A 26,623-nucleotide genomic window follows, 5' to 3' on the forward strand; every position below is an offset into this window, starting at 1 on the left:
AACTTCTTTCTTTCCCAGCAAAGAAGAACTTCCAATTTCCAGGGGACATTTACTTTCCAGTTATCAAACAGGCCCTTAACATTAGATGTCAAGAAAATAAAAGTTCTTTTTGTTTGGGGGCATTAGCATCTATAGCCTTTATGATCATTTGGGTATCTCACAAAAATTACATGTTTCTTCCTTAAGATCAAGAGTATTCCTTAGGCTACTATCCACACCAACATCCAAAACTCCTCAACATAATATAGTAAGGAGTTCTTCCAAGTAGTGTATGATTTCATCTAATGCATTAGTTGGAAGTGTATTTATCAAAAAGGTGGCTGTATGGAAAGCTTCAGTCCATAAAAAAATTGGAAATCCACTAAGAAATATAAGAGATAATCCAAGTTCATTTATATGTCTATGTTTCCTTTTTGCTACTCCATTTCGCTATGGAGTATATGGATAGGAAATTTGTTGCCCTATCCCATTTTACTTTAGGTAATTTTTAAACATTTGAGATGAGTACTCTTCCCTCCATCATTATGAAAGTATAAAATTTGCGTATGGAAGTGCTTCAACAAACAACATGAAACAATGTTTCAAAAAGCGGACTGCCCAACGCCTAGGCGGTTCTGGGGGCCTGGGTGCATTGTTTAGGCCTAGGCGCAAAAAAAAAAGTGGATATCCCTGGGAGCCCAGGAACCCGCCTAGACGGCTGCCCAGGTGGGCGGGGCGGAAATACCCCTCGTTGAAGGTATTTTTAGGTCATTTTTTTAATACTAAAGGTGCAAAATTGTGGGTTTTAGGTTCATTTGAAACCTAAAACCCGTTAGAGCCTATTTTAGAGAGAAAAACTCAAAAAAAAAAAAAACAATTTCTACTAGGCCGCCCAGGTTCTGGCCGCCAGCCTAGGTGTTGGGCAGCCTAGACCGCCCCAACCGCCTAGGTCCCACCTAGCACTTTTTGAAACACTGACTTGAAATGTCTAATCTCTTAAACAAATGAGATTCTTTATTAAGGAAGAAAATCTACGTAAATCTAGAGAAGTCATCAACAAATATCACATGAAAGAGGGAATTGTAAGGAGATGCAGTTGGTGTTGGACCCTATACATCAGAATGCACTAACTCAAATGGAGAAGAAGCTCTTTTACTATTACAAACAAAAGGCAAATTGGCATTGACATGTTTACCCAGTTGGCAACCATGACAAATAAATTCGCCAGGAGGATCAATGTTAGAAGAAATAAGCCCTTGTTTACAGAACTTATTTAAGAACTAAATATTACAATGTCCAATCTATGATGCCACACATTGGCATCCTTATTGACATGACTGGAGTTTGGAACCTCTAGCAAACATTCGCCGTGATAGTTGGTTCTTCAATAAAACACAACCAGGAGTAAGTATAAAGAGATATGATTCGCTCTAGCTAGTTGTGACACATAAATATGATTACGTTTGAAATTAAGGACAAAGAAAACATTTTTGAGATGTATAGGGCCTTCATAAGACTGAATGGTGACATTCCCAACATGTGTAATATGGTGAGAGGACCTGTCTCTGGCTATAATAGACCCATTACTTGAGTAAGGGGCAAGGAAAGAGAACATACCTGAACTTCCTGTCAAAATAGTTGGCTGCTCCACTATCAGCAATCCATGCAACTTTAGATGGAGATGTGACACCAAGACCCTCCATAAATGTATTCAACAGAAATATTTAGAGCAACACAACCTTAGCTATAGAAATATTTAGGGCAACATGCTGGTTACTCTCATATCGTGGTCTTGGGTATCCATCATTTCTATTATAATTGTTAGTGGCTGATTAGCTCCGCCTTTAACAGATCTGACACATTATACCACTATTCTGTTGACTGGAGCTCCTATTGTTTTGTTTTGAGAAATGTTAACATTGTATTACTGAGACAGTAATAATTACAGAGGTAGAAGGGACCGAGAGCACCTACTAAGAGTGACTCTCGGTAAAAAATACATCAGTCAATCATGTACAAAAAAAAAAAAAAAAGGGCTTATAAGTCCTGCCCAATTACAATGAATAACAATGATTTTTCAAAAAGTAAACAAGGGCTGAGGAGTGCCCGAGTCGAGAGGGGCTACGTAGTGCTCCTGTGGTCCAAAACAAAAAAGGAGTAGGACCTGGTGTGCTCTTCCACTTGGATTCTAGCTCCCTCTTTCGCCATGAGATCTGCAAGCTCATTGGACGTCCTCCATGTATGCTTCCAGGAGATGTCTATACCCCTGCAAATGTGAGCAATTTCATCAAAAATTGTAGTTAGTTGCCATGGGGGAGGGATCACCCCGCTTGCCCATGAGAGAATGTTTGGAGAATCTCCTTCCACAATTAGGTGTGTGCCCCAAGACGGATTGAACTTTTTCAGGCCCAATAAAAAGAGCCATAGCTTTTGCGTAGTGGGAGTCATTGCTGCCAAGATGCTCATAGTAGGTTAGGAGGATGTTTCGATGGTGATCTCTAAAGACTCCCCCAGCGCCAGTCGGGCCAGGATTCCCTAGGGAGCAACCATCAAAATTCAGCTTGATGCTACCTTATGGTGGTGGTTGCCAGTTGTTAGCTCTTGAAACTTTTTGTGGCTGGTGGTTAAGGATATTTTTCCATCGGCAAAGGAAAAAGTTCCTTGATAATCCTGAGAACGTCTTGTGATTAGCGGCCCAAAAAGAGGCCAGCTATATTACCCTGTGGAATAGAGCTGGTAAATGGAGTTTAAGTCCATTAAAAATTCTATTATTTTATTTCTTTCTACCCATATTATCCATATGGTAGCACCCACAGTAGCCTTCCATAAAGTTCTTCCAGCCAATGGCCAGTGTGACTCCAATTCGTAAGATATCAGGGCCCTGACCTGGAGTTCCTATTGTTATTATTGTTAGTTAGAGGTAGGATGTTGCGCCCAGCAGTTTCCATAAAATCCTCCTCTACTATGACCTCCACGTGCTCTCTCATTTCTTCCTCTGCCTCTACCTCCACGAAACCATTCCCAGGAGATGAGTAATTATTGTTGGTAAGCAAAATGTTATAGGATTTCGCACTTGATTGTTGTCCCGTCTTCTTTTTAGGGAACATAGCTTCATATTGAAGAAGTTGAAGACCCTTCAAGGCAATGTGCACTTTGTTGGTATCACTAACAGATGTTGAATCATAGCAAGTTTTTTTGAGGAAAGGTTAACCTGTATTAAATATTAGAAAATTACATAAGTAGAGCGAAAGAAGATGGCAGCCTACAAGTTAGGTGCTCAGAAAACAAACTAGAGGGAGCGAGAAGAAGAAAAGAAAAAAGAGTCGAGGGAGAAGAGGGAGACAAATAAAATACAGCGAAGGCAATAAAAGGTAAAACACTGTCGGTAGACTATCAGGCATCCTCAGTGGGGTTTTGGTCGATGAGCAAGAAGATAACCACTGTGGACCTGTTGCACTTTCTGCTACGAGCACTGGTACATCAAAGTGCAGGCTGACTTTGGAAGTGGCTTGAGTAGCACTGTGGACCTGTTGCACACTGGTACCTCAAGAGGCAAGGTAACTTTGGAAGTGGCTAGAGTAGGCTCCCCTGAGGGGTCATGCCTTGTATGCAAATTGGCAGCCAACAGTGGGTCAGCAGAGGTAAAAATGACTTTCTAGAGAGGGCTATCTATTACAACCCCAACTTCAGAAGATAAAAACTTGGGCAGGACTATCTTCTATAAGCACTGCTACTACGAGAGGTTGGCTGATTACAGAATAAACTGTAGTGGCCTTCCCTGCAGAGAGAAAGCTTCTGTGAAGGAATTGGCAGCCAAGAAAGAGATGCTGCTGAGCAGAGGGTCTTCAGTGGAGAGGTGAGTGGGTCAGCTTAGCTTAAGGTGGCCCACTAGTTAGTGCTATCGACTACCAGCCCATCCTTCAAGAAATTAAGGCTTGGGCGGTACTGCCTTCGATGAGTACTGCATCTTCAAAAGGCTAGCTGTTCTTCGGTGGGTAGACCAGAGGGATGTTGTAAAGATGATGGGATTGAAGATATCTTCTGGTAAATGTTGTCCTTTTTTTTTTTTTTTTTTTGAGGGTGGGGTGTAGGTAAAGGATGGAAGTTTTTTTTTTTTTGATAATGTTAACTTTGTATTACTATAAAAGTTGAAGAATACAGCAGAAAGAGGGAGGAGAGGATCGAGAATACCTAGGAGACAGGTATCTCAGTCTAAAAACTAAGCCAAAAACCCTATACAATCTATTTCCTTTTGAAGCGGCTTTAACCAAAAAGGAGGATACAAAAAATTGGGCTTATAAGCGTGCCCTGTTACAGAAATGTACAACCAAAAAACTAGTGTCCTTGGAGATCTCGAAGGTCCAGTGCAAAAATGGAGGTGGACCATTCATTGTCTTTCCAGTGTGGTCGTCGTCGCGCACCATCTTTAGCAAGAAAGTCGGCTAACTCGTTCGACGTCCGCCAAGTATGCCTCCAACAAACGTTGGTATCCCTGCATAAGTGGCAAATTTCATCAAATATTCTAGAATGGTACCTAGGAGAGGTGGTGGTGCCTGCTGCCCATGAAAGAATGTTTTTAGCATCTCCTTCCACCACTAAGGATTGGCCCCAAGATGGATTAAAAAATTTTAGGCTCGTTAGGAGTGCCAAGGCTTCGTTGAATTGTGAATCTCCATGTCCGACAAATTCTGAGTATGTCAAGAGAACATTTCGACTGTGGTCACGGAAAACTCCCCTTACTCCTTAGGGGCCCGGGTTTCCAATGGAACAATAATGGCAGTTTCTGGTGGAGGTAACCAGTTGTGAGGTCGCCTTAGCTTGAGAGGCTGAATTCGGATAATATTGTCCCATTGTCTGAGGAAAGAACTCATAGGAATCCCACCAAAGGTCCTATGGGTGGAGGCCCAAAAGGTTTCAAGTGATGTAACCTTATGAAACAGCCCAGAAACTTCATTTCTATGCCCTTGAAAGACCCTCTCATTTCCTTCAAGCCATAAAACCCATACTGTAGCAGCGATAGCTGCCCTCCACAAGTTTCTACCTGCTTTGGGCCAAGGACCTCCAGAATAAAGAAGAAATAAGTATTTTATCGAATGAGGGAGAGGACCCAATTGAGACAAAACAATTGTAGGATCAGTGTCCAAAGCTCGTAAGCCACACTGCAGTGTAGAAAGAGGTGGGGGTTAGACTCCTCCTCTGTCATACACATTACATCTGTTTGGGAGTGGTAGGCCTCTTTTTTGGAGCTGATCAAGAGTGAGGGCCCTATGACAGTCATCAATCCAATTGAAAGATTGAACTTTTGGAGCTATTGTGTTCCACACATTGAAAAGGGGAGAAATGGGATTTAGAGGGAAAGTAGGGGGCTGGATAAGAAGCTTATAGAAAGATGCTACTGAAAACTTACCAGATGGGGATAGTGTCCATACCAAAGAATCACTAAAGGTAGGAACACTGGGTGAAGAGCAGCCGATATAGTGGAGAACTTTAATGTTTCCTCTTCGAAAAGATTCCTTCGAAACGAGGGGTTCCAAGATCTACCCCCCCCCTGCCAAGACCATTTCATCTGCAATACTGGACTCTTTGTTGGAAGTGAGTTGAAACAGGTTAGGAAAAAGGTCCCTAAGGGGAGCATGTCCAATCCACTGATCAGACCAAAAGCGAACTCTGTTTACGTGTTTAGGATGGAAACGAATCACTTTCTTGAACAGAGCAAGAGAGGAGGCGAGGGATTTCCTAATTCCTGAAGCCCTACTCCGTGAGGGCCTTTCAGGAACCCAAATGTGGTCCGGAATGTTATATTTCTTCCGAAAAACTTGTGCTCAGAAGGAGTTTGGTTGGGTGGCCAATCTCCACCACCACTTCCCCAAAAGAGCCAGATTATGCTTTCTTAGATCTCTGATACCTATACCACCTTGGGCTTTGGGTAGTCGGACTCTGTTCCAAGAGATAAGATGATGCCTCGTTTTTTCAGCTTAGCCAGACCACAAAACGTTTCTCATCGGTTGATCCAGTCTCTTAGCCACTGACATTGGCATATGGAAAATGGACATTAAGTAGACAGGGGAGTTTGCCAAAGTAGTCTTGACTAGCGTAGAACAATCGGCCAGGGAAAGGAATCTTCCTTTCCATCCAGCAAGACGCCTATCAACCATATCAAACACTTGGGCCCAATGTCTCTTTTTGGGTTTCCATAAACCTAAAGGGATCCCCAAGTAAGTGGTAGGAAGGTCCTCTACTTTACAGTCGTAGGAAGGAATCATGGAACTGATTTCTTGAAGTGTGTGGCCCACTCCCATCATCTTAGATTTTTCCATAGTTACTTTGAAGCCAGTGGCATTCTCAAAGCATTTGAGGAAGATTCAGAGGTTCTTGATTTGTTGGGGGACCGCATCTAAGAAAACTAAGGTATCATCTGCATACTGCAAGTGTGATACCCATGGGCCTTGTGAGCTACAGAGAAAAGCCGAAAGAAGTCCTTCCTGGTAGAGACGAGAGATAGACCCGCTGAAAACCTCGGCAACTATGGTGAAAAGAAAGGGAGAGAGTGGGTCCCCTTGACGTAGCCCCCTCGAAACAGCAAAGAAACCTTTAGGGCTACCATTTATAAGGACCGAAAATTGGGGGGTGAAAATACAGCCTCTTATCTATTTCTCCATCGAGGGCCAAAGTTCATTCTTGCCATAGTCTCATCCAGTAACTGCCAGTACACATGGTCATAAGTTTTCTCCCAGTCGATTTTGAAAATCAATCGTGGTTTCTTGGATAGGTGCCTAGAGTGGATACACTCATGAGCAACCAACGCACCATCCGGGATCAACCTGTCTTGGATGAAACCTGATTTGGGCTGCGATATGGTGAGAGGAAGGACCTGCTTGAGTCTTGAGGCCAATACCTTGGCCAGAATTTTGTATGAAGCGTTGAGTAAGCTAATTGGACGGAAGTCCTTAAGCTCTTCAACACCTTCTTTCTTAGGGACAAGGGCTATAAAGGTAGCATTGATAGCTTTATTTTAGGTTCCCCCTATGATAGAATTCTTCAAAGAAACTTCTGATGTCAGGTAGGAAAGTACCCAAGAAAGATTTAAATGGGGCCATGGGAAAGCCATCTGGCCCCCGTGCTTTGTCTTTTGCTAGTTGATCAATGGTGCTTGAGATTTCCTCAACTGTAAAAGGTTTTTCCAACTCGTTGAACCAAAGATTAGGAACTGAATGGAAATCCAAAGTGCTCATCCTAGGCCTGAGTCCCACAGGGGCAGAATAGAGGGACATGAAGTAATTCAGGATGGCATTTTCGATTCAACTGGCTGGGTATGAAAACTGTTATCCACCTTAATTGTGGGTATCATATTCTCTCTTCTTCTACAGTTGGCTATACGATGAAAGAAGGCAGTGTTCTGATCCCCTACTTTTAACCATTTAACCCAGGATCTCTGGTACCAAAAAAGCTCTTCTTTCTTGATGGTAGCAAGGTATTCCAGCTTGGATTGGGTTCGTAACTGTTCTTCAGCGTTTGACAGGTGTCTGACTTCCTCAATTTTATCAAGGTCTTGGATGCACTGGAGCCAAGAGCTTTTTAAGTGATAGTAATTCCATGGCCGAGATTGTCTCCAATTTTTCAAGGACTTTTTGAGCAGCTAGATTTTGGTTTGTAGATTGAATCCCTCTCTACCTGAGACTTGGGAAGAGAAAGAATTCCACCAACTAAGGATGAGAGTCGCAAGGGACTGCTCTTCCAACCAAGCTAGTTCAAATTAAAAGGGTTTAGGCCCCCTATTAAAAGCTTGGGTATCAAGAAGAATGGGGCGATGGTTTGAGGTAGGTTTAGGCAGGGTAAGAGCATGTGAATCTGGAAAAGCAACTTCCCAATTCAGTGACAGAAGGAAACGATCCAGTTTGGCTTGAGAAGGCTGAGCAGAGTGGTTAGACCAGGTAAAGGCACTCCCGTGAGTTGGAATGTCTACTAGTTCATGTAGAGAGATGAAGTCAGAAAAATCCAGCATTCCCTGGGAGACATTGGTGTTGAGGTTTCTCTCATGAGACCAACAGGTGATGTTGAAATCACCACCCAGGCACCATGCAGAATGTGGTAAGGCTGTGACAAGATTCTATTCAGACCAGAGACGGCGGTGAAGGGAAGCTGAGTTTGGACCATAGATGGCGGAGAATTTAAGCAGCGCACCATCTGTTGTCCTGGATAGGACAGTGATCGAGAAATATCTTATGTGAGACGATAGGAGATTAAACTCAGTTGGGTTCCAAATAACCCAAATCCTGCCAGAGGCCCCTGTCGTTGGTAATATTTCCCATTGACACGACCTTCTGCCCCACACACTGCGGATGGACTGCAGAGTAGGCGCTGGTTGTTAAGTCTCTGTCAAGGCAAGGATCGATGGAGACAGTTTGGTAGAAAAGTCTCTCACCGAATCCCTTTTGGACTTCTGTCCCAACCCTCTAATATTCCAAGATAGAATCTTCATAAGTTAAGGGGAAAAGCAGGGGGGAGGTAGTCCTGGGCAACCGCCTAAGAGTAGGGGGGGTTTGGGTAGTGGTGGGAAGAGGCTAGTCTTCAGAAGCGAGATTGTCATAATTTATAGAAGAGAAGAGGTTAAATAGTTCACAATGTCCTTTGATATTCACCTTGAACTTGCTATGGGCGTCCGCCTGCAAGAACCGATGTGCCAGGCCTTCGGGTCCAAGATGTTCAAATCCCATAACCCTGCAGATCTCCTTCATCCTGTCAGCTTCTCGAATCTTATCTAGCTCACTAGCTCTCTTTGGGTTGCCTTCGTTCGAGCATGAAGAAGAGGGTGCAAGGGATAGTGATTTAGGAGCAATCACTGAAGGTTCAGAGGAGGAGGAGGACTGTCTAGGGGAAACAGGGGAGAGAAGGACAGACAGCAAGAGCTTAGGTTCCCTTAGTCTAAGATTAGGCGACGGAACTGCAGGAGACACTGAAATAGGGTTAGCCTGGGAGGGAGCAGAAGTGGGTGGTGAACCAAGAGGGTGCCCAGATGAAGCTGCGGGCTGTGTAGGGGTCTAGAGCAGTTGGACACGAGATAAGGGCAGGGGTTTAAAGGCAGAGAAGGAGGGGGGTGTAGAAAGATAAATAGTGATATGGAAAAGGTTGGGGACCAAGGTTCAGGGGCGAGGAAGGAGAGAGCTTGTAAGGGAAGAGAATCGTCATAGTCCTGTCAAGAGGAATAAGGAGAGAGGGCTGAGGGAGCCATGGTCCAAGAAGCTTAGAGAGGTGAGCAGGGTAAAGGGGAGAAGGATGGAGGGAGTGTACCGTGATGATGCCGAAAGGAAGAAGAGAAGGTTCAACTTCCATAGGCAAAGATGAAGCAAACAGAGAAGGGTCACTGTGGCAAAAGAAGGGAAGGGGTGGGAAGGTCAGGGAAAGAATAGAGGGGGACTCAGGGTGAAGAGGGCAAGATGAACCGACTCTCTCGACTATGGTATAAGCATCCTCAAATAGGCCCAAAGAAGACCTGCATGGAGGAGTCGACGGGAAGGAAGCTAGCGGCTCCTGGCTCGAGATGGATGGAGAGCACTGAGAAAGGGAAAGTTCACAAGAAGGCTTGGGTGGATCTTCAAGGTTGGGAAAGAGAGAGAGGAGGACGACGTTAGGTGGACCGTCAGGGGGGTGATGTGTCGGGAGGCCAAGTGGCAGAGGGAGAGACAGGAAGGTTTCTTGGGCAGAGCGAAGCATCATACGAGTGGACAGCACCTGCAGCCGAAGCAATGGAAGGCGGCAAAAAGGTGGCAGTTGTCTCCTCAAGAGAGCCTAGGACACTAGGGGAAAGGGGCGCCTGTCGCGTGGTCGTAGGGACAGACGTCAGGGCGGCTGGTGTACCTTTGTCCAATGAGTTCCTCCCCTAGTGGATCAGGTCAGCTACCGAGCCCCAATTCTCAGCCCTGACTGAGGAAGACAGGTCCTTAAAAAAGGTTGAAGGCCCAGAATCCTCTACTACCTCCTTACCGAGTCGATGGGTCGATGAAACCAGGGGACCCGATGGAAGGTGATAGTTGTTACCAACCCCATCGCCTTCTGAGATTGGGTCTAAGAGGGTAGGCCCAACAGAAGCGTTCGGCGTCGACTCTCTGACATCGCCATCCCCATCGTCCCCAGAGAGCAATGGTAGTATGTCACGCGGTATCCACTGGGAAGACCGGTGACCGTTGACTGGCCGGAAAACTTGGTCGGTAAACTCTCTTGCCAGGAAAAAGGTCATGGAGATTCCGGCGGTGGCGCCGCTTGGCTAAGCCAGATTTCCTAGAGACGATACTCCAAGAAAAGGAAGAAGAGCTTTCCAGCAATGAGTGCGAACTGCTATCTACCAGATTATCCGAGGGGGGAGAAGGTAAAGGATGGAAGTTATGAGAGTATAAGTGGAGGAGGCGTAAAGATGGAGAGGGTGGGGGAAGGATATGAAGTTTAGAAGAAAGATAAGCTGGAACAAAGTTTAAATGGGGGGAAAAGGGGAAAAAGGATATGATTGAATAGGTAAGCTGGGGGGATTAGAGAGGAAAGATAATGTGAATGTAGAAAAGAGAGAGAGAGAAAGAGAGAGAGAGAGGAGATGGGGGGATTAGAGAGGAAAGAGAATGTGAGCAAAAAAGAGAGAAAGAGAGGTGAAGCTGGGTGAGATGTGGGGGAGGAGCAAGAGAGGAGGATATAGTAGCAGAAGAGAGAGAGATGGGGGGATTAGAGAGGAAAGAGAATGTGATAGCAAAAAAGAGAGAGAGAGAGGTGAAGCTGGGTGAGATGTGGGGGAGGATCAGGTGAGGAGGATATAGTAGCAGAAGAGAGAGAGGGAGAGACATGAGGAGAGATAGATGGGTGAATAAAGTCATAGAATTACTTATCTTTGTTGTTGCGGCAGATCTAGGTTCTTCATCTCTTGTTGGAATTCTGTAGCGAGCTTTATGTTCCTTCTTTGTAATTCAGCGGCCACAGCTACTGCAATGGGCGATGACATCCGCCAGAAAGGTGGACATGGGAAGGAGATTGAGAGAGAATAGTGTATAGGGGGGAGATATGAATAGAAAAATGGAATAGATGTGGCAGAGTGAGAAAAATTGGTGGTGAGTTAACCGTGGTAAAAAAAGGTCCCTTGGGAGAAGGTAGAGATGGGTTTAGAGGGTGACTGTAAAGAAGAATAGAAATATTGCTAATAAAAAACTAAAATGGGGTCCAGGGATTTAAGCTTAAAAACCATGTCCTTTTGCTTCCTTTTTTTTTTTCTCTCTCTGCCTTTTTTCTTCTTTTTTTTTTCCCCCTTCTCCTTTTCCTTCCTTTCCCTAGTGAAATCACATTATGCTTACAGACCAAGGATTGCTCCTTCCCTGGCCAATCTGTCTGCCTCCGAGTTAGCCTCTCTGTATATGTGGGTAAAGGACATCTGACGAAGGGAGTTGCATAAATAAAAAATATGATAAAAAATGGAAGAAAACCTCCATGGAGGTGATCACAGTTGTGTGGCTCCATTAATGCTGTTGAGAGAATCTGATTCCAACATAATGCCTTCTGCTCCATGTGCTAACAGAAGCACCTTGTTGAGGCCCACCAGAAGGGCCTTAGCCTCCGCGTAGGTCGAGTCTTGGTGTCCTATGAACAAAATCATAGGAAGTTAATCACATATTCTTTTGATTTTGGCCAGGTATTCAGATATGCACGTATCTTCCTTGTTACAATTAAGAAGTTATTGTCTCAAGTGCATTAGACTTGTTTGAGGCAGCTTGGCATAAGAGTTTTGTAATTCTTTCCATAAATTCTTCAGCACGTCTATATCGACCATTTGTGATAATATATTTAGTGAAAATATAAAATGACAATGTATTTATGAAAATATAAAATTAATCCACCCAATTAATCCTTAGGCCTTCCTAACTGGAATCAAGCTCTTTAATAATTCTTGGGGTAGAATTTTACAAATCGACGGAGATGCCAAAAACATCATAAAGTGGGGTTCTGGTAAAAGAGACCCACCTTGGTACTTGGGTCATATATTTGATGAGATCGATCACTTATGCAGGGACTTGGAAGTCACTTGGAGGCGCACCGCAAACGCAACGGCAGACGCACTTGCTAAAGAAGCGGCCCGGCAACATATCTAACAGGATGTTTAATTGTGTAAAAGGGCATCTTTACTAGCCCTAGCCGTCTTTTGTTGACTTCTTTTCTCTACTCTTGTTATAGTGCGCGAAAAGGTCTAAAGCTCTAAACTACCCTTTTGTCCGCTTTTGTACTTGGGTACTGATATAAGCCCCCTCTCTGTTGTAAGCCCACTCTGCTGTTGTGTAAGTCTTTGTAGTACAGGTCTTTGTAGGTCCTCCTCTCAGGGACCATGATGCTGTTGAGGACATGTATGGAGGCCTCACAGTATCGACAAACTCATGTAAATTATTTTCATTTAATGTTAAGTTAATTTCTATCAAAAAAGAAAAAAAAGTCACCCAATTAATCCTTGATCCTTGAGAAGCCAATCATCATATTTAAGGTTAAGGGTTACAATTTTTCACGCTTCCCTTCTGTACGCACTTCTTCTCTGGCGATGAACTGTGGTGGTGCCTTGCGCGATCCACCAATGTTTTTTTTATTTTTTGGGTAATTCAGTGGGAAAGACAGACCCCTATCCGTATTTTCTTGTAGATTAGGGAGTTTGCTTTTTTTGAAGTGTCAATAGATGGTGTCAGCAGAATTGGAAACCACATCGTGGTAACTAGGTATGGAGGTGCTAACACCATGACCCAGCTCCTTTCCTATAAAAGGCAAGTCAGTGGGGATTTGGGCCCCTATGCTTTTGTGAGAATGGAAGACGAGACTTCATGCCTGGGGGGCGGTGGTTTTACCACCAAGGCCCCATCCCATTCTTGATTCGATCCATCAATGTGACCCATCAATTGTAGGCTTTTGATGAAAGGAATCATAACTCCTTTCCATACAATGAAATTGGAAGAAGAAAGTTGATGGTAACTTTTGGGAAAGTAATATTGAGGAGACTAGAAGATTCGATGGGATCGAATGAGTAGAAAGTAATGGAAATAAGGTGTTACTTCTTCTTTTTTGTCCCTTTTGTCATTCCTCTGTCTTTTGGAAAGGAAAAGGAAATTTTCTGTTCACATGAACAGTAACTAGGGTTTAGTATTCACGTCAAGATAAATATTTAGGGTCAAGAGATTTGAGAAAAGAAGAAATTTAGGGTTAAGAGAAACTCTAATATCGACAATTAGCGCTAGGTAGCTATAGGTAGCTTAAGGAGGTATAATCTAAATAATAATCAACAAGAGAAGAGATGAAAAGAGAGATTTTGGTACCTTTGATCAATGGGTCACACTAATGGTTGTACCTTGCTTTGATACCATATTAAAATATCACCTTGAATACTTGAGAGAGAAACAAGTTGTGGTACGGGTAGAAATGGATGGAGAGGAAGCCAAAGAAGAGTGATGTGGCCCCTAATTTATTCGTGAGTGAGGGACTGCACGCAAAGATATTAAATTCAGAAAGTACGTAATTGTCCTTTATAATGAACATGAACTACAAATACAATAATAATTTACAGCAATATGCAAAATTATGAATACACCCCTGACCACTATGGCTAACAGTAAACATTTGGCTTAAGAGCGTCAACCTTCTATAAAGCCTGTTACCACCTTGAAATGAATGGCTACATTTGCCACGGTTCAAAACACACCAGAACAATGACTTCCACAGACTCAAATTTAGTTCTTTTCTGATGATATTGTTGGAAGTGGCATCCAACCAGGAGTATAACTGTATGAGAGTTCTTGAGGTTTGTCCTCACATGTAGGAGTTGATGGCATGTGATGAATTGTAATTATTATTTGCCATCAATCTGAGACAATCCACAACGTGTGGAGCTATTCATATGAGCATTTGACAAACAAATAGGAAGAGCTTGAAAAAATTCCCAACATGGAAGCAGAGCTTGACAGAACACAACCCAAAGCTAAAGAAAGGACCAGCTTTTGGAATTGACAGTTCAACCTATCCAATACATGACTTTGTCACGGACAAGTATCTTCACGCATGTCATGTCTCTTAATACGTTATTGTTAACACCATTGTCACTTTTTCATAATCTTTTGGGGGTGTTTATGCCAATGTACATACAACTAATCCTTTTCTTCTATGTCTGGTGTGAATCCCGTGCTTCTAATCTGATCTGCTTGTACTCTAGTTTATTCCAGATTTACGTTTACTTTTGAGGCCTTTATTGGTTCTTGTGTTGTTAAAGACCTATTGGAATTAGGATATTGCTTTGATTGTTTCAGGTGACATCTGTTTCATTCAGCAGTTGCGGTAGATACTTCCATGCATCAAGCACGGGGAACAACACATTGGTATGGGATACGCGCATGATCTCAATGAAATGTGGCCAGATGCCTTCAGAGAGGCCCATCCCTGTCAGTGATCTGAGCTTGATGAGGCCTCTACATTGTTTGAGCCATGGGAAACCAATGCCAACTGCAGAACATGCTGGTCAACTTCCAGGGTGAGTTATTTATCATAGAGTGCTTATTTTCTAAGGTCACTCTTTGACCAATGACACCTGATTTTCTAAAAGTGACAGATAATGGAGTCTAAATTGTTGTATGAAATATTAAGCTTTTGTTCACGGAGAAAGTATTACAATCCGACAGATATAGAGAAACCGTAGTCCATTGTGTCATCACCATCTACTGAAATGATGGATGGTGTTAGAGAGATTCTGGGACCTGTCAGAACAAGCATGAACCTGGTGGTGCATCCAACTCTCTCCATCACCATTCATCATTTCATTGGATGCTGATGTTCCAGTGGACTATGGTTTCTCCATAGTCCATCGAACTGTTGCACTACATACCAGTCAAATTTCTGCTTATTCTTAGGTCTATTATTACTTTCTTTGTTATTCATCAAAAAGGAAAGTTGCTTTCTTGCTCATCATAAATTTGATTGTTGCTGTAGAAAGACTTCCCCAATATTTTTACGATGAAATATTTGCTTATACCTGCAGTTTTTGAGAGATGGGTCTTTTTTCTGTAAATATTGGTGTGAATTTCTTAACTATTTTGACTTGCTTTTGCTTTTTATTTTTTGTTTTTGTTGAGTAGTTCATCGGTGATTTACTGCCTTATAGCATTCTCCTACAGGCAGTGACTATGTATAGTGAATGCTATAAGGAAGAATTCTTGGAGAAAGTATACCATAACCTATAATCGTACAGTTTCTGGTAAAAAATTATAGCTTGTTTGTCCATAAGTAATGGATGGTGGTGGAGAGAGAGAGAGGAAGCCTGTCCGGGGGGGGGGGCTTGGCTCTGCATCACTGCCCATATTCTCTATGGAGTGATAATCCTAAGGAATATGATTTTTACATAGTCTTCAGGATTATAGTTTACTTTCACTTGGATATAATTGTTATTGTTATTTCCTTTGAAAAGCGAGATGTACATTTAATAACTTATAAAAATGGATCACAAAAAAGCCAAATAGACTTTTTCCTAGTTAAGAAGGTAGATCGTTAAAGACTGCAAGGTTATCTCAGTAGAAAGTTTGACTACCCAACATAGGCTCGTTGTTATCGACGTCTCCATAAAGACATGGAAGAGAAGCATTGAAATTAATAGATGTCCAAAAACTAAGCGGTGGAATTTAAAAATTGAGAAAACAGACTTATTTATGGATAAATTACTTAAAGAAGGAAAATAAAACTCTGAACATGAGGTCAATTGGAATGAGATGGTTGACTGTATTAAGAAAGTAGTAAAAAACGTTTTTGGTGAATCTAGAAGGAAAAGAAATTCCGATAAAGAAACTTGGTGGAGTGATGAGGTTCAGAAGGCCATTAGCAAAAAATGATGATGATATAAAACTTGGCAGGGTAATAGAAATGATCAAACTTAGAAGAATATAAAAATTCTAAGAAAAATACTAAACAAATAGTAAGTGAGGCTAAACTTAAGGCATATGATAATCTATTCAGTAAACTAGGAATAAGAGAATGTGAAAAAGATGTCTTCAAATTGGCAAAAATGAGAGAAAAGGTGCAACGATGTAGACCATATTAAATGCATTAAGAGTAACTATCTAGACCATATTAAATGCATTAAGAGTAAGGATTAACGGGACTTGGTGAACAATGAAGAGGTTAGCGAAAGGTGGAGAACTTATTTTAAAAATAACAAACACAATGGGAACAAAGCGATAGAAGGAACCGCTGGTATAAAAAGGCGGAGGTCATAGATACATTCGTAGGATGGATGTCGAAGTGAAAGAAACTTTGAAAATGAAGAAGATAGGAAAGGCTTTAGGACCAATTGGTATCTCGATAGAGATTTGGAAATGCATGGGGGAGAGTGGCATTGATTGGCTGACCAAGCTATTCAACAAGGTGTTGAGGACAAAGAAAATGCCAGACGAATGGATGAAAAGTACTGTGGTACTTATTTATAAGAACAAAGGAGACATATAATTGTGCGAACTATTGTGGTATGAGCCACACTACGAAGCTTTAGGAGAGAGTGATTGAGCAATGACTAAGGCATGAAACGAGTGTACCACAAAACCAATCCGGTTTTATACTAGGGAGGTCAACATCCGAGGCTATTTTCCTACTTAGGCAATTGATTAAGAAGTTTAGGGCGAAGGGAAAAGACCTCTACATGATTTTTATTGATCTAGAGAAAGCTTATGATAGAGTTACCTAAAGATTTGATGTGGTGGGTGTTGAGAAAGAAAGGAATCTCCAAATACTACATCAACTAGGTGAGAGATATATACGATGGAGTGCTAATTAGTGTACGAACTAGTGGAGAGACGAGTGAGTTTCAATGACAATAGGTATGCATCAGGGGTCTGCATTGAGCCTGTACCTCTTTGTTTTAATTATGGACGACTTAACTAGGCACCTACAAGATGAGGTACTGTGGTGCATGTTCGTAGATGACAGTTTTGATCGTTGGAGACCCGAAACAACGTCAACACAAAGTTGGAACTTTTGAGGGATGCTCTAGAATCTAAAGGGAAAATAAAATTAAACAACTTCATCTTCTCCTTAATGTGAAGTTCGGTATTCAAGTCTTTTAGAAGAGTTGATGTTCAAGAAGTCATTTACATAGGTGCAAGGCTAGAAATGGTTATAACTCTAATTCGACTAGAAGTTGGACTTGGGTCAAATTATAAAGGGATAAAGCTCCTAATAATCCTTCCAAATTCATGATGGCGGATTTTTGGGATGGATGGCTTAGATTTGTTCTTTTTCACCCCACAAATTTCTTAAGTTTCTATTGGTCAAATTGTGCCATTGAATAGGTAATACTTAATGAAGGAATTCTAATCCAAATAGGGGAAGAAATTTTTTCTCCCGAGTCGCTCTCTCTCTAGACACATATTTATGTCTCCTCCATGCACAAAGTCTCTCTCTATCGTTCGTTGAAAATTCGTTTTTCACTTTCCCCCCTTTCAAAATGGGTCATGCCACCCAAAATTTGATAAGACAAGGGTGGCACATTGAAACCCTAAATAGGGTTTTGATGTTTGGAGAAGAAAAAGGGGTATACCAAGCTATGGGAGGATTCTATGCCTTCAAGCCCAGCCCCAATTTGTTCCTAAGGGTTCCTACCATAGTTAGCAAATTACTGTTTTAAGTGCGATTCTTTCAAAAAATTGGAGTTTTTTTTTACGAACATTTTAATTTGCGATTTTTTCAAAAGAGCGTAAAAAAAACACTTTTTTTCATGAAGAAGTTTAAAACGCGATTTTTTTATATTTACATAAATTGTTTTAGAAGTTCTTCAATGTTTGGCAAGGAAATATGACTTTGATGATTTCGCAAAAATTTCTCTCATGAGTCGTTGTCGTCATCGTCCTCCTTGCCATCCTACTCTTAGTTGGGACCAGATCTACTCTCTCTACCCCAAAACCTTCCCTCCATTTCCCCCTCGCAGCCAGCCCTCTCGTCCTGTATGACCTAAGCAGCCCGAAGTTGAGTCCGTACTACCACCTGAGGCCACTTTTTCAGAGGTGGTGGCCTCAACAACATCACCTTCTGCTCCCGTCGCCCCTCCTAACTTGTTTGGGATGAGTTTCTCTCCTTCTTCCTCCCCTTTCCTTCCTTGCATAATCTTTACCCCATCTCAAGAAGCTACCTAGCTTAAGCTAAAACTTGCCTCATGCTTGGTGGCCACTTTCCAACATAAACGTGACGATGTTAGAGGCATAGAGCGGTGGGCCAAGCTCAACTGGGGAGAACCTACTCTCACTTGCAGACGCATCTCTAGTGGGGATTTCCTCTTCTCCTTCTCGTCCCGTGAGCAAGCGTTGCATGCTCTTCACAATCCTTCTCCCTCTTCCTTCAGTGGAGCTTCCTGCCTACTCTGAGCGTGGTCCCCCTCTGAAGGCTCTTTCAGAAAACAGCGTGTGTGGTTGACCCTCTACCATATTCCTCTTCACGTGTGGTCCCCCTCTACCTTCAGGAAAGTGGTGGGAGTTTGCGGTGACTTGATTTCTATTCATTGGAAATCGATTGAGACTCTCCCTCTCGGCTCCATTCGCCTGCTTTTGGAGGTGCTGGACACCAACCTTTTCCCTTCTAGCCTCTGGCTTGAAGTTGACGGTCTCTTCTTTGAGGTTTCCTTTCGTGGTCGAGAGCTTCTCCCCCCTCCTCTCTCTTCTTCATCAGGCGAATCCAGCTCCGGCGACTTACCCTAATGCATGGACAACTGTGACGCGTAAAAACCACCTCTTCAGGAGGCGCCCCCGCCAGGCCTCTGCCTCTTTTTCGAGCCTTAGGATGCGACCCCAGGCCATGGATCCCAAACCTCCAACCTCTGGCAGTGCTGTCAACAGCCTCCAGTACAGTTAGGGTACGACTATGACATTGAGCCCACCAACCCTCAGCCGGCGCGAGAAAGGATTGATGTCCTGACAACCGTCAGAACCGAAGTACGTTCCTCTCAATCTGACCTGGCCTCTCTCCCCCCGCATCGACCCGGGAAAGAGCCCTTCAGGAATATCCTCTTGTACCCGGCCCATCCTCCTGGTTGGACCCTGCGAAACCTAGTCCCTCCTTTTGTCAGGACCCGGCTCGCCAGAACTCGTCCCCTGCTATATTGGCCTCTGACCCCTTACTTTCCTCGGGTGCCACGTACCCCGGTGCTCTGCATGCCTCCGACCTTGCATTTACTCCCGCCGCCTCTCCCTCCTCCTCGACTGCCACGTCCCTTTGCGTGCAGCCCTCCCCTGGCCACCTGTCGCCCTCCCCTTTTTTGATTCTGCTGCGTGGGCTTCCCATTTCTCCTTTGTAGGCGTCCCCACCTACCTCCTCTTTTCCATCCCCTAACACATCTCCCTCTCTCTTTTCTCCCCTCGATGCTATCTCTTTGCCTTCCCCCTCTCGAGTTCTTGGCCTCCCCCCCTTTCCCTCTCCCTCTCAAGTTTCCTTATCGCCTTTGGCGATTTCTTCTTTTCTCCCCCCTCTCCTGGCTTCCTCTATGCGTCTGCTTTTCGGCCATCCACTTCCAGGACCCCCTTCTTCCTCCTTCCTCTCCCCCTCCTACCTACCTTTTTCTTTTTCTCCCTCTCCATCGATGGACCTACCTCCTCCTCACTATGGCATTGAGGCGGTACACTCCACGGAGCCTTTCCCCCTTGATCCTAACTCCATCTCCCCTCTTCTTGCCCTGCTCTTTCCGATCGTTCCGCACATGGTACACATTTGTAGGGTTCACACCGTCCACTTCAACTGCCCCTTCTACCACCACTCCCACTCCCACTCCCACCATCTTTTATCCTTTTCCCCCCCTGTCACCTTCTTTGCTTCCCCCTACCCCCTCTACCCCTTCCACCCCTTGTACCCTGCCATCCCTGACCACCTCGCGGTCTCCCCTCTTCGCGCTCGGGATAAGGGATTGCCGAACCGCCTTTTTCTTTAGCCGAGCCTCTGGTTTTTGCTTCGCAAGGCCTCCCCTCCTTTGCCTCTCTCTCTGCCCCACCTTCTCTCCCCTCTCCCTCTTTTGATCCTCACTACCTCCCCCCTTGCTCTTTGGATACACCCACCCCCCCTCTTTATATCTTTTTCTGAGCCCTCGACAGACCTCCCTCTTGACCTCTACCCTTCTTTCTCTCCTCCTCCATCTCCTTCTTTCTCTCCACCCCTGTCACCTACTGAGCTGTCCTTTGTTCTGCCTGAAAACTCTGGCATGCCCGTCTCGCCCCCCTTGGTGAGGGAGATCGACGAGGGGTTCGATGGGGATGGGAATGATCGAGAACTGGAAAGAATTAAGGATCTTTATCGCATTATGGGATTCCAGCATGACGGCCCTGAAGGACCTGCCCACTGTTTCCTTATTGCTGACGCTCCGAGTTGTCTGAGGGTGAGTTTTAAAGGACAAAGGGCACTTAACCTTTTTTCCACCATCTCTTACAAGGGGCTCCCTTCGGATGGCCTCCCTCCCTCTCTCTCCCCCCCTTGAGGCGGTATGCTAGATTAGCCTCTTCTTCCTCTCCTTCTCCTACACCATGAAGATTCTCTCATGGAATATTAGAGGGTTGGGACATTCCCTCTAAAAGGGAGGCGGTCAAGGACTTGGTTTTGAAACACCATCCCACCCTTCTTGCTCTCACTGAAACTAAGCTACCCGAGCCCTCCCTTCACCTCATCCGCCAGGTCTGGCGTAGGAGGCGATGCCAATGGGTCGTCCTACCTGCGGAAGGGGCTTTAGGGGGTATATGGGTGATATGGAACTCCACTGAGCACCTCCTTCTTTCTTCCCATTGTTCTCTTGTCTCGATCCTCAAATGGCTTGCAATGGAAATTCTCAGCCATTTATGGGCCCTACTCTGTTTCCCGTTGTTCTCACCTTTGGACAAAATTGGACTTTGTAGCCTCCCTACCCCATCTAGTCTGGTGTTTGGGCAGAGATTTCAATATTACTCATTGGTCTCATGAGAGAAACTCCAGCTCTAACATCTCTCAGAGTATGATAGACTTCTCGGACTTCATCTTAGAAATGACCTCCTTGATATCCCACTGCAAGGAAATCGCTTGACCTGGTCCAATCATTCCCCCCATCCTATTCTCTCTAAACTCGATAGATTTCTCCTAGCTTTGGATTGGGAAGAACTCTTTCCAAGATCCCATGCCTTGGCCCAGCCTAAACCCACTTCAGACCATTGCCCTATCCTTCTTTGCCCCAGGCTTTTAGGCAGGGTCCCAAACCTTTTAGATTTGAACTAGCTTAGCTTGAAGAAAAATCCTTACCTAACTTTATCCCATTCTAGTGGAACTCCTTTTTTGGCCAAGCCTAGGGAAGAGCATGATATAGACTCCAAACTAAGATTCAACTTCTCAAAGCCTCCCTTAAGACCTGGAGTAAGTCCATCCCTGGGAATTACTCGCAGGTTAAGTCCTCTCTCCTAAAATCAATCCATGACCTAGGCCGTATTGAGGAGTCCAGGACTCTAACAACCCCTAAATTTGACCTAAGAACCCAAACCAAACTTGAATGCTTCACCACCCTTAAAAAAGAACTTTATTGGTTTTAGAGATCTAGAGTCAATTGGCTCAAAGCAGGGGACCATAACACCAGGTTTTACCACTGGATAGCAAATTGCCGTAGAAGAGACAATACCATTTCGACGGTCGAGTCGAATATTAGCTATCTGGTACAGCCTGAAGAAATCGAATCAGCTATTTTAAACTTCTTCCAAGCATTGTACATTACTCCACGCGGTCCCAGACCTACAATGGCCGACCTAGACTTCCACACCTTGTCGAAAGACCAGGCTATTTGGCTGGAGCATCCTTTCCTAGAAGAGAAAATACTAAAACGTATTGATGACCTAGCCAAAGATACAGCTCTTGGGCCAGATGGGTTCCCCATTGCCCCATTCAAAATTTTTTGGGAGACTTTTTGCTCAAATTTCTTGAGTTTCTTCTTGGAATTTTTCCACTGGGGAATTCTCCACCTTTATCGCCTTGGTTCCCAAGGTTGAAGGGGCAGAGGAACTGAAAGACTTCCGCCCAATCATGCTGCTTAACTCTACTTATAAAATCCTGGCCAAGGTGCTGGCCACAAGACTACAACAGGTTTTGCCCAATATCATCTCTTCTTCTCTGTCGACCTTCATTAGAGATGGGCAAATCCTAGATGGAGCTCTTGTCGCTTACGAGTGTATCCACTCTAGGCATTTGTCCAAAAATCCTGGCCTCATTTTCAAGATCAACTGGGAAAAAGCGTATGACCATGTCAATTGGTCCGTACTAGATGAAACGATAGCACGTATGAGATTCTGAGAACGCTGGAGGAACTAGATGAGAGATTGTTACTCTCATCCACATTTCTCGATCCTCATAAATGGAACCTTGAAAGGTGTCTTTCTTTCCTCAAGGGGACTGCGCCAGGGGGACCCTCTATCCCCTTTCCTCGTGGCCATCTCAGCTGAAGTCTTTAGGCAATCTTTATCTCAAGTTTACCAGTCAGGTCTCCTCACAGGCTTTAAAACTTCTCACCAAGGCCCATTAGTGTCGCTCCTGCAATACGCAGATGACACTCTGGTATTCCTAGATGCATCTCCTCGTGAAATTGATAACTTGAGGCTCTATCTGAAATGCTTCCAAAGGGCCACGGGTTTCAAGGTTAACATGGTAAATCCAAAGAAGATGGAGGTAGCTGTCACCAATGGCAAAATCAGAGAGCTTATCCCAGATTGGGAGTGCAAAATCGACAACCTTCTCACAATCTATCTGGGGCTACCTCTCAGGCTGGGAAAACCGAAAAAGAGACAATGGTCTCATGCGATTAAAAAGGATGATAGGAGAGTGGCTGGGTGGAAAGGGAGATACCTTTATCAAGTGGGCAGAATCATTCTGATCAAAGCAACTTTGGCCAACGCCCCTATGTACCTTATGTCCCTTTTCCAAATTCCCTCATCTGTGGCAAATCGGCTTGACCAACTCATGAGAAACTTACTGTGGTCAGGACAGGCAGAGAAAACAAAATTTCGTCTTATCTCTAGGGATAAGGTTTTCTTACCTAAACATCAAGGTTGACTGGGAATTAGGCTCCTCAGAAAACAAAACTTGGCTCTATTAGGGAAATGGTGGTGGCGCCTGGCTACTCAGACGGATGCCCTCTCGTTTTAGGTACTACGCAGTAAATATAAGATCCCTGATAGTACTTGGGTGCCAGAGAGGAGACCTTGGAGCAATGCTTCAGGAGCAGGGAAGTCATTCACCTTCTCCCTTGCTTTGTTCAAAAAATTCATCAGGTTTCACCCGAGAGAAGAACACGGGTGTGATTCTGGTAAGATCTCTGGCTAGGACACACGCCGATAAGGGACCTTTTTCCCTTCCTTTACTCCATTGCGGCAAATAGAGATTCTACTATTGTAGAAGAATTGATGACGGAAGGATATCGAAAGTATGGAACCCCTCATTCAGAAGGAATTTATCGAAGGAGGAAACTAATCACTTCCTCTCCCTATCTGCAGCTTTGCACCTCTCCTTCATTCCTGTACAAGGGAGGGACCTGCTTTGCACCTCTCCCTATCTGCAGTTTTGCACCTCTCCTTCATCCCTATCTGCAGCTTTGCACCTCCCACTTTCCCCCCAAACCCTTCTTTTGCCCTATCCGAGGTTTGGCAAACTATTGCAACCCCTAAGGTTCAGGCCTTCAACTGGATAGCGGCTTCTCAAAAGGAACTTACAGTCTATCACCTCCAAAAGAAAGGGATTCCCATCTCAAAGAGATGCTCCATGTGTTTGTGTGAGGAGGAATCCAATCCCCATCTATTCATCCATTGTAAAGTGGCACACGAACTCTGGAGCATACTGCTTCAACTGTTTGGTGTCTACTGGGTAGCACTTATGACAGTCAAGAACCTTTTTTGTCTCGGATTACGCTTTCTAATGGCCGAAGGATGGAAGAATCTTATGGAAGGCTGCCATGGTAGCAACCATTTGGGTGATCTGGACAAAAAGGAATGCCAGAATTTTCCAAGGACATGTTAGCCTCGTCCCAACACTCTTTCATAAGGTTACATCCTTAGTGACCTTTTGGGCCTCTAACCAACAATTTTTCAGGGTATCTCTGCGAATTCCTTCATAAGTCAATGGGGTAATCTTATACTCCATCGACCAAGGAAGAAGCAAAGATCTTGCAAATGGCAGCCACCTCCAAATGGAGCCATTAAACTTAACTTTGATGGATGCTCTCTGGGGAACCCCGGTCATGCAGGAGCAGGTGGCTTCTTTAGAGATCACTAACGCAATATTCTTCTTCTTACTCCGATTATCTTGGTTTCCAAGACTCCCAACATACCGAATCAATGGCTGTTCTCAGGGGTCTTAAATATTTCGATCATTCTTAGGGGCAAAACCTAATAGTGGAGGGAGACATGTACAACATCATTACATGGGCAACTAGGAGGTCCCCACCTCCGTGGTACCTGGCTTCGATTTTTGACGAGATTGCATGCATCTGCAGGGTTACGGCTGTCTCATGGAAGCATATATCGAGGACGTCAAACAAGCTCGCTGACCTCCTGGCCAAGGACGGGGCCCAAGGCAAAGATTAACCCCGGTCCAACTCTTTTTTTGCTTTGGACCACAGAGGGTACTCCAAGATACAAATTTCCTTGTATACAATTATACAAGCAACTTTATAAGCCCTTTTTTTGTAAACTCATTGTAAATCATTTGTATAGAGGCAACTTAATAAGCCAATTTTTGTATAGGGTCAGTTGACCTATTTTTTACCAACAATCCCGTCTAGAGGTACTCTCGGACTAACCATGTACTCTCTTTCTTAACAGCAATACAAATGTTCACATTTCTCAAAAACAAAAGAAAAAAAAAAAATTTCTACTAATCACCTCTAAAATTTTGTTTTTTTGAAAGTTCATTTTACCTTTTTCTTGTTTCATGAAATTTCCATTTTTATACCTTCTAGAAAACAATATTTTTTTGGGAAAAAAAAATTTCCCTGCAAAAGAATATCTCCTGTTAGGGTTTATTATCTTGTGCGTGCTAGGGTTTATCATCAAGTTACATTTTAGATTTTTTTTTTTTTTTAACCCTAAAACGGGCTCGTTGCATATTGGAGCTTTCTAAATTTCTCATGTTATTTACGATTTTTTTACTAATTATTGAATCATTCTTTATGATGCTTGATGGGTACATAGAGAGAGAGAAAGAGAACCATATGATAGAGAACAATCTCAAAGTAATAAGGGGTAAATAGATTAGTGAAAAATAGAACCATCTTAAAGAAATTAGGGGTACATTGATTAGGAAAAACAGAGAGAGAAAACAACACAGATCAGTGAAAATTAAGGAAAAATTTAACATCTTACAGAAATTAGGGAAAACAGAGAACCATATGATAGAGAGAACTTTCAAAGCACCGATTCAACATTAACTATCAAAAATCCCCAAATTTAGCATAACTCAAACGTTACATTAGGGAAAAATAAATTAGGGAAAAAATACACGTTAGGGCCTTTCCCTAAACCTAATTTAACAATCCGTCAGCGTCAGAAAGACAACACCAACACCATGATTTTGACGCAGTGCATGCATCTGATTTTCTTCACAGAGGTTCACCATCTGCTTCTAAAAGACAGCATCATCTTAAAAACCTCTGCGTATACCTGTGCCTGCTCTTCTGTGCTCCTCTCTGAGACATCCATAATCACCTACTCCCCCTCTCTCTCTCACTTTCTCCATTTCTCTGTGTGCACACAACTCTCTCTCACTCTCTCTCTCTGCATTCGTTTCTCTGCATCCACTTCTCTCTTCTCTCTTTGTGCATTCTCTTCGCTGCATAAAACAAGCGATAGCTTTGTACAACTCGCGTCCTTTGTCTTTACATCACGATGGGTCAATAGCTTCGTCTTTACACTTACACCTTTATTTTGCATCAAGTTTGAGCAATCTACGGCCTACAATTTAGACCTACTTTTAATTTGCAGCTCCATCTTTAATTTGAGTAAGTGAAAATTTACTTTAAGTTCAATACATCTAAAATTAGTTGTGTTTCCTCAAGTGTCAAGTGAATCGTGTTCCCTCACATGTATCCTAGTTCAAAATTTCTAATATTTTAAACTTATCCTTTTTTTTCACTCCGAATTTTTGAGCCTAGTCCGATATATTTGCAATATCTTTATATAAAGTATTTTTGCCGATCCCTATTTTTTACCCGATTTTTTCATCCAACTTTTAAAAAAAAAACGATTTATTTCTGATTTTATGGTGAGCCAAATTATTGATAGTCCCCGACTTGCTAACTATGGCTCCTACAAACCCTAGTTAGGTTTCCATGCTCTCTAAAACCCTAGAGTAAGAGATATTGCCTAAACTTCCTATCCCTTCTATGAAATTCCAACAATATCAAAAGCGACAAAGTGTGCTATCAGTCAGGGAATGTGGTGTGGGGTGATCAAGACTTGTGAGGGTAACTATGCACCATCAAGAAAGTCTTCTCAGTAGGTTTAAGTATTTTTCAGCCTTATTTCAATATTTCTGTGAATTTCCAGGAAACATATATTATACTCAAAACTATAGTGGAAGATTGTTTATTGCTCCTCGATGGTTTTTATTTTTAAAAATAAAAATTACAGCAGTGTATGGT

The 26,623-nt window shown here is 43.3% G+C and overlaps 1 protein-coding gene across 26 annotated transcripts in view; it reads left to right on the forward strand.

Moving 5' to 3' along the window:
• LOC18438113 (uncharacterized) overlaps positions 1-26,623 on the forward strand; it is a 67,221-nt gene that overhangs the window by 31,676 nt on the left and 8,922 nt on the right. For all 26 annotated transcript variants that reach the window (XR_016056786.1, XR_016056781.1, XR_016056782.1 and 23 more), the window contains one exon: positions 14,283-14,503. Coding sequence is in view for 11 of the 26 variants with exons in the window: in XM_011626594.3 (XP_011624896.2) it covers positions 14,283-14,503 (221 nt within the window). In the remaining 15 variants the exon portion in view is untranslated. The remainder of the gene's footprint in view (positions 1-14,282; positions 14,504-26,623) is intronic.

This window comes from Amborella trichopoda, chromosome 6, assembly GCF_054954075.1.
Source record: "Amborella trichopoda isolate Santa Cruz 75 chromosome 6, AtrichopodaSantaCruz75HAP2 v2.0, whole genome shotgun sequence".
Classification (NCBI taxonomy): Eukaryota; Viridiplantae; Streptophyta; class Magnoliopsida; order Amborellales; family Amborellaceae; genus Amborella; species Amborella trichopoda.